Genomic DNA, 8,555 nt, shown 5'->3' on the forward strand with positions numbered 1-8,555 from the left:
CAGGGTGACTAACGTCGAGCTTCCTGCCATGTCACCGCCACGTTGGCTTCGAGCCCAAGAGCTCGACGCCAGGTACGCTGACGCTGAGCAGTGTAAGCTTGAAACCAGCAACGATGGCGCCGAGCTAAGGGTCCAAATTTTAAAATCTTTCCTCCAGAGACATATTTGTAAAAAAAAAATCAAAAAAGGGCTAAAAATAAAAAAAAATCCAGGCCCTTATGCTACAGCTAGACCCAAGAATGCATTAAAGCTCATGTTCTCAGAAAACGTATTACCAGTTCTCCATATGATGTCCACATAATCTTTAGCGAGTTATCAAACTTAATACAACGGGGTACCAATTTCAGCTCTTGGGAAAAACAAGTCCCAACATATTCCAAACTCGGGAGGACCAAACTATTTATATATAGTCCATCCATAAACAGATAGTACACAGGTTGTGCAAAAACGGTGTGTATTTTGCTACGCACAAACAACCGGTACAAGGAGCCTCTCCAGCCGCAATCAGTAATCATCGCCTCTGGAAATGACCTCTTTGCAGGTTGGCCGGAGTAGGATGGTGTGCTCAAACTGCGAGACATAGCTCCCTCTCACATCACACAGGGGAGGATACGGCTGCCAAGAGGGTGCAAGAAGGTGAATATACATGTCAGCAACAAGGTTAGGTTTGGACAATGAGATGGAGCGATACACTTACCTGAACGATGCCATTATCACATAGATTTTTCAGAGCCATGAGGTACTTGGTCTCACCAAGGCGGTCCAAGTACCGGCGGCAAAAGGCAAGCGTTCCAAAGTTGTTGTTGATGGTCCCAAGTAGTTGCTTGGCCTTTGCTAACCGCAATGGCACATGTCCAACATCAAAGTTCTTCATGTAATGACTGCATTCCAAGTCCTCCCTGACAAATCCCTTTCCTGCAAACATCATGAAACTCATCAAGTGTGCACTGTGCAAGTCTTCAAGGACTTAAACATGTCCAAGTAGGGGCAAGAAATTTATGTTGTGCAGCCAAGGGTCATTCTATTGTGTTTTTTTGCAAAACAATTATGACATAATATAGTACTCCTAGATTTCTATCTCTGAGTTCAAGCTACATAAGTAACATACCCGTAGATCCAAAAGTTTCTATGGCATAAAACTCCCCTTCCTCCATTTTTGTTTGTTCTCCACCTTTCACGATTGGAACTGATTTCCCAGCATGGATTTGATATGGCCCAATGCTATGTCCATTGAGGTTCCGAACACTTTTAACTGTCACACAAGCAACAGAGCAGTTTGAGTTATCATTCATTTTTCACTGTACATTATTTCCGCACAGCGGAAATCAGAAGCTGCATATGACTACTTTACATTACCTTGGAAAACTTTCCCATTGATTTCAACCTCATATGACTCCATAACTTCTTGGATTGCAGCACCAACATCACCAAGCCGTGCATCTATTCCAGCTTCCTGAAATGTAGTAGTAATCAAATTATTTGGATATTCAATGTGTGCATGCTACAATAGAGAAATAATTTCAGGCAACCACGACCATTAATAGAAGAAATTAAATTAGGCAGACAAATTATACAGTAGCAGCTACAAAGATGCCAATCCATACAATATTTGTCTAGTGGAAATCAGTATTCTAATGAACACATGAATATGATGCATTGAACAAAACATCTCAGTTCGGTACAATCAAACAGAGCACTACATGAAAAGGCAGCCTACAAAGTGCAGAGAAAAATGTCGAAATTACCTTGATCCCTGTATTTGTGGCATCTCTCGTTGCTTGAAGCAATGGATCGAACATAGGATTGAATGCAACAGTAAATGCACAATCAACAATGTACCCTAGAACAAATATCAAGTTAGAGTGTTTGCAATTAAAAAAGTATTGACTAATTGACGAGAAATCCAGACTAGTCACATCAACAAACCAAAGAAAATAAAATAAAACAAAAATATGACAGACCATCTATATGTGTTCCAAAATCCAGCTTCATCACATCATCATATTGTAGCACAGTTTTGTCACCCGCATTTGGAGTCCAGTGAGCTGCAACCCTAAGAATTGCATTTTTCTTCCATCAATTCTTGAACCAAATGAAAACTTGGAAACAAATTTAAGGATACCATATTAACGGAAACACTATAAAAGAATGCCATACCAATTCAAGGAGGATCCAGTTGGAAAGGCAATGCCAGCTTGCAGTCCATTCTCCTTGATAAGTTTCCGGACCATGTTTTCCAACGTCTCACATAGATCAATCATTAACATTCCAGGCTTTATGATGCTCCTCATATATTTCCGTACCTGGCAAATAAGAACATACATACGTTGTAGAATTGCAACCAACATATAGAATAGAAGTTGTGCCGCACATAAATTACAGAGGGGTGTATTTTAAACCTGTCTATGAACTTCTGCTGCTCGGCGAACAGAGTTGTACATTGGCTTTTGCAGTCGTTCCAGCTCCCTCTTTTCCTCACTAGTTGTTCTCCACAAATTACTGAATACCAATAGTGCATAGATTTGTAAGAGTTACTGGTAGTTCATTGTATTAGTTCATAACTTCTGATGCTTAACAAGATGGAGAAAATCCTTTCCCCCCCCCAATACATAGGATAATTTAATTCAATAGGACTTCAGCTACTGGTAATAGACTTGTACTTACTCATCCTTATATTGTTGGATTTCACCCTCAGGAAATTCTCCTGAAGGGAAAAGCTCATCGACAGGTATTGATGGAGGATCTGTCTGTTGAAGGGGGTCCTTCTTCTTTCTAAACAAGAGATGAATCATCCTTGCGAAATGAAACAGGCCAAACAATAAAAGCATGGTTCAACTCAAAAGCAGAACTCACTTGGATTTGTTTTTCTTCTTTTTCTTCTTTACAGCTTCTGAAGAATATCCTTTCAAAACACAGATGTTAGACTAACCCCACAACCAATGCTAGATATTACAGAATAACCTTCAACTTTATAGGAAAAATTTGGCAAGGTAGAGTTGTCACCTGGTGCTCCATCTTGAGATGGACCGTCAGCTTGTGCTTCATCATCATCATCCTCTGGTGGTGAGGACTGAGCTGCAAGAACAGAATGATTGTTGTTTGCAGCTTTGTCTTCTTTAATAAGATTCTCCTGAAAAAAGAAAAAATGGTGCTAATTGGTATGAGAGAAAAAATACAGCAAACCAAGGGTCAAGCATGAGAAATGTGCCATATAAGAATCCACGATCCATGTAACAATAAAAGTTGTTATCACTTGTTCAAGTGTTCTAATCATTTCACTTTCAAACTGAAATCTGGAAAAGCTACCAACCTCATCTAGTCGAAAGTTTAGTTACCATTATTAGGACAATTTTGGCCATTACTTACAAGTGACTTCAGACAAAGCATAATTGAAATATGGAACAAATGAAGAGGCTAATATTGCATTAAACATGTGAGTATGCGAGTCAATGACCCAGTTATCATGACTAGACCACCTCCGCAAACGAAATACTCCTACGATTCTCAAATAGATACCAAAGAAAAATATGCTCAACTGTGTGCACAACAATACTATTGATTCACTCCATGGACCATGGAAAACAACGGAACTGCTGCAGCTACTTACTTTTGTTTCATCATTTTGTCCAACATGCAGTGCCTCCATCTCCTTGGTTGTTGCGTCAACCGCAGCCATTTTGTATATTTCTAGAGCAGGTTCAAACCTGAATATGCAGGATAAACAAAACAGTAAGACCCAATATATCTCAGGATAAACTACATTTCAAATAAATGTATCTCCATTAGAAAGCAAATGAGTATTAATGTATTATCTCAGCTATTCACAAGTGTCTACAGAAACTTGACACATTCATAAATGATAAAGCCATTGATAACAAATAATATCATATCTGGATTACCAGTATTTGCCCATTAAACTCAGTAAGCGAAATACATGATTTATAGTTGGGTCAAGAATCAGGGGAGGATACAGTAAAGGGACATGGATGTACACATGTACACCCAATAATTTTTGCAAAAACTTCGAAGTTAGGAGGCTTGTCAAATAGCTAAAAGCTTTAGGTTAGGGTTTCGGTGCTCAGCTTCGCACAGCATAAGGGAAGGGAAGAGAAGGGGTGGGTGTACCTGGTGGGTCGTCGCCGGCGAAGAGACCAACGAAAGCCTCAGCACCTGGCTTAGGGCGGCGGCCGGCGGCGGCCCAACAGTCGTCTGAGAGCGAGAGGGGAGAGAAAGAGAGAGAACGAGGGAAGAGAGAGAGAGAGAGAGAGAGAGAGAGAGACAGAGACAGAGCGAGGACTCGAGGAGGGAAGAGGGATGCAGCGGACGGAAGCCGGAAGGGGTAGACGGCGGAAAAAAAAAACGCACGGCCTTCTTGTGGGCCGTTTTTTTTTTTCAGTTTCTTTGAAAATTCTGTTTTTTTTATTTTTCTTTCGCTCCCTTTTATTTTTTATTCTTTGAATATTTTGCTCATGGCAAATTCTATGCAGAGTGGAAAAACAATTCTAAGAGGACATTACTCCAGCCAAATATCCTCCCAAAACTTAGTTTGTCTGCCACTCTCCACAACATTGCATTTGCCTTTCTCGTACCATTCTTTGACTGCATGTAAACCTTGTCATAGCACCATGTTCTCCTTCTCAACTTGTTTTAGCTTGTTTCAGCTTATTCTCTCTCACAGAACACTATTGAATCAGTCGAAATAAACCACGTAATGGATCAGCCGAACACCCTCTGATCCATTACGTGGCTTATTTCGGCTGATTCAATAGTATCCCTAGCATTTCTTCTGTGAACTTTAATTTCATGCATTAGCATGGCTGATTTTGGCATAATTCCCGGGCACCAAAAAACATTTCTTGCGCAAAATTCAAATTTAATAGCTCATCTTGGGGAACTTTGGAATATTGCTGCTAGATATCACGTGCATCGTTTTTATGTTTTTGTCTGCTTGTTGCAAAACTTACTCTAACTAATTTTGGTTTGCAATACCAAATCGAAATGCCATCCCCTAAGAACAAGCGACTCTGTTGAAGATTATGAATATCTACATCTTATAGACAAATTGGATTTATATGTAGATGTGATATTCATTTGAAACCAGTTAATTTTATTGGTTTCACAATTCAGAATAAAAGGAAATCTATTATTGGACCTTTCGTTTGGCTGTGGCTTGTCGTAAACAATCGTAAATTTTCAGCCGGAACAATATTTTTCTCTCACACAAACCAGCCAGCATTACTTCTTCACGAACCAGCAACGATACGAACCAGCCAACCGAACAGGCTGAATGTGTAACCTGACTCGTAGTTTTATATGTCTGATGACGCTTTTTTTTCCTGTTATTCAGGCAAGAGGCTGATTCCAAAAGATTTTGCAGCAGGAAAAAGTCAACATTATCTCCCTCAATTTTTGAGAAAGTCTTATTTTCCTCCCTGAACTCTAAAACCGGATAAACCACCTCCCTGAACTTTTAAACCGTTCGTTTTCCATCCCTGACCGGTTATAAGCGGTAAGACGGTTTTATCTTTTTCTTTTTTATTTATTTCGGATGAATCTTTGAAAAATTATAGTAAATAACAGAAAAATCATAAAATCTAATTTTATTGGACTCCACATGAGTAGATCTACACGGTGAACATATAATATGGTAGGCTTTAGTATAATTTTTTTTTATATAGCTTTAGATCTGTGCTTTTATATAATTAATTCATAGATGCAGTTTCTATGGTCTCATTTTATGATCTCTGTGATTTACTATGATTTTTCAAAGATTAAGCCGAAATAAATAAAAAAGAAAATTACAAAACTGCCTTTGAAAAACGCTTATAACCGGTTAGGAAGGTAAAACGAACGGTTTCAAAAGTTCATAGAGGTGGTTTACCCGGTTTTAGAGTTTAAGGAGGAAAAACAAAATTTCATAAAAGTTAAGAGAGATAATATAGACCTGTTCCTTTGCAGCAACATGAAGTGGATTTGTGGGCTTGCTGGCTTCAATATTCTACTTGGGGTCTTTTTGGATCAAGTGACGCGCGCAAGAAACATCAAAAGCCAAAGCAAAAGCAGGTCCAGTAGTCCAATTTGTCCAACTTGCTCCAGGCCGTTAGATGCTGCCAATGGTGGCACAGGACCCCGAGTAGATGTCGGATTAAGAGCTCCAAACCGTGGCCATCTTTTTTTTTTCCAGAACTGCTTGCGTTCGGACGCTCCCCCCCCCCCCCCCCCCCCCCCCTCCCCGGGTCCGTGCCTACCTTTCACGCGCCCATCTAGGGTCCACGCCCATGGGACCACTGGCGCCCCTTCTCGTTTTCCACATGCATCCCATGTGCAACACCCAATCCTATTTTTGAAACATCCAGTTGAAACACTTGTAACATACGTCTGAAGACAAATGACACACTTGAAACATGTGTCTGAAATATTTGTAAAAAAACTTGAAAACTATTGCTAACATACGCAATATGCAGATAAAAACACTTGCAACATATGCGTGAAACATATGTAACATCGAGGTAAACGCACTTGCAACGTACGTCTGAAAGAATAGATGAAACATTGGGAATAGACGCTTGCTTCATACATGTACAACCATTACAACATATGCAACATCCCGGTCTACATTTGCAACATCTTGATCTACTTTTACAACATTCGTATCAAACACTTACAACATACCTCTAAAACAACTGAAACTATTTGAATTGTACACTTGCAGCATGCATCGTATCCCGGTGCGGCCTCCTCCGCCGTTTACATCAGGGCGCCGTCGTGCCCGCAACCGTAGCAGGAGGCAAGGCTCGAGAGCTTCCACGCTAGGGCCCGACGCTTTCTCCTTGCGCCGTCGGCATCGTCGGGCGTGGCAGGCAACGGAGCAGGAGCAGCGGGGCGACATGTACAGAACAGGAGAGGAGCAGGGCGGGCACGTGGAGCAGGAGTAGCGTTAGGAGCGGCGGGCGGCACATGTGGAAGAGGAGCAGGAGCAGCGGCGCAGCGCGGTGAAGCAGGAGCGGGGGCGTCCATGGTGTGAGTGTGGGAGCGCCGCAGCGGATCCGGCCGACGCGAATGGGAAACAGTTCCGATGGGGAGTGAGGAAGACGGTCGAACATTTTTTTATCAACAAACAACCGGCATCCAGGATTGTGCCGTTTGTACCGTCGTGGCCCACGACAACTAGGGCGTGACCCCAGCATTTCCTTTTTTTGTTTATATATATATATATATAGTTTTGATTTGGATTTGTTTGTGTTATATTGAACACGTCGTCTTTTTGAACTCACTAATTTAGTTGCTGACCGAACTGAAAGGCTCAAACCCAACCCGAGTGGATCGGCAGACATCCAGTCCAGCCACAGCCGCGCGGCCTGTCGTGCTCCCGTCAGTCCACCCGGCCCGCCACACGCATAGGGCCCACCCGGGCCGCTCTCTCTGCCAAGAGATTGCTGAAACTTTCAGCCTTGTGACGCTCGTATAAGGCAAGCAGCTGACGATGATTCAGAAACCTACCATTAAATTTACAAGGCGATGGAAAGGGTCTTGATCCGTTGATCGCAGCTAAAAGCAGCCAGCACAATCATAAGCTAATGAGGTCAACTTCGTTAATATCATCATTCTAATATTTCAGGACACCGATTTGTCTCTCTCGTTTCATCTCTGACGAAATTTCCTTATTTGCTAAAAAAACAAAGTTGTTTACCGTGTGGGGTTAGCTTGTGTGCTTATATTCGCTCTGTTCGTTTGGACTTGTTTGACTTATAAGTCGTGACTGAAAGTACTGTTGGCTGATTTGGTGTGAGAGAAAAATATTGTTCGTTGGCTGATAAGCTATGGTTTATAAGCCGAATACGACCGAGCGAACAGGCTGATTGGCCTGCTGACTGAACATGTTAGTTGTGTGTTGTTGGTAGAAACTGCACTTGGAGAAAAAAAAAGAATATGGGAATGTCTTTACATCACCATTGCCGGACTGCCCAAGAACGAGACGAACATAGCGACCCGTATTGTACGTCCTTAGATAGATTTCACTACCAAAAAAATTTCACCAAAATACGATGAGATGTGACGCGGATGCAATTTCCTTTGGGAAACTGAAAAAAAATGGCTAGTTGGTTGGGTTTGTGATGCGACTGTCAAATTATATGGTACTTCCAAGTACAGTTTCTGCATTTCATAGATATATATTGACATTCCTCTTGTCGTCCATGTGCCACTTCAAAGTCATCTGAATACGCGTTTAGGGGGGGTCTAAATTATAATATGGCTACCATCACAGAGTACTATCAAACAATGTACGGAGATGTTGACATTTCTTTTTTCTTTCACCTTGAGATGGAGATGCTCGGCATTGACCATCATGTGCTCTGTGATGTGCTGACGATTTGGATGTTGTTTTTGGGCCTTGCAGATCGGCCACTTGGCCCTTCTTGACTGTGCATGCTTTGCCGTCCAGAATGGACAAGTGTAGCGTCTGGTTTCAGTCTGACTCTTGCTATGGATGATGCATTGCATCCGAGCAAGTGAGGTGAATGACCCTTCACAACAAGAAACTGTGTAGTTCAACT

At 41.6% G+C, this 8,555-nt stretch overlaps 1 protein-coding gene across 2 annotated transcripts; it reads right to left on the bottom strand.

Annotated features, from left to right (window-relative positions):
- Positions 1 to 256: 256 nt before the first annotated feature.
- On the bottom strand, positions 257 to 4,311 carry LOC136472728 (methionine aminopeptidase 2B-like). Of its 2 annotated transcripts, none has more exons than XM_066470430.1 (13): positions 4,126 to 4,311; positions 3,608 to 3,704; positions 3,004 to 3,130; positions 2,854 to 2,902; positions 2,665 to 2,772; positions 2,400 to 2,499; positions 2,158 to 2,303; positions 1,962 to 2,053; positions 1,746 to 1,840; positions 1,357 to 1,453; positions 1,109 to 1,252; positions 698 to 915; positions 257 to 615 (listed from the first exon to the last, which is right to left on the bottom strand). In XM_066470430.1, the coding sequence occupies exons 2-13, from the start codon at positions 3,674 to 3,676 to the stop codon at positions 505 to 507; spliced, it is 1,356 nt and encodes a 451-aa protein (XP_066326527.1). In that variant the 5' UTR covers positions 3,677 to 3,704; positions 4,126 to 4,311; the 3' UTR covers positions 257 to 504. The 2 variants fall into 2 exon arrangements, with proteins under 2 accessions (XP_066326527.1, XP_066326529.1); XM_066470432.1 differs by having other exon boundaries at positions 2,854 to 2,890; positions 4,126 to 4,310.
- Between the last annotated feature and the right edge of the window lie 4,244 nt (positions 4,312 to 8,555).

The sequence above is a fragment of the Miscanthus floridulus genome, chromosome 8, assembly GCF_019320115.1.
Source record: "Miscanthus floridulus cultivar M001 chromosome 8, ASM1932011v1, whole genome shotgun sequence".
NCBI lineage: Eukaryota > Viridiplantae > Streptophyta > Magnoliopsida > Poales > Poaceae > Miscanthus > Miscanthus floridulus.

Coding starts and splice junctions, on each gene's coding strand:
- LOC136472728 (XM_066470430.1), bottom strand. CDS start 3,676: ATGGCTGCGGTTGACGCAACAACCAAGGAGATGGAGGCACTGCATGTT. Junction 2,903..3,003: donor ATCTCAAGATGGAGCACCAG/GTGACAACTCTA, acceptor GTGTTTTGAAAG/GATATTCTTCAGAAGCTGTA. Junction 2,054..2,157: donor ACTGGATCCTCCTTGAATTG/GTATGGCATTCT, acceptor TGCAATTCTTAG/GGTTGCAGCTCACTGGACTC.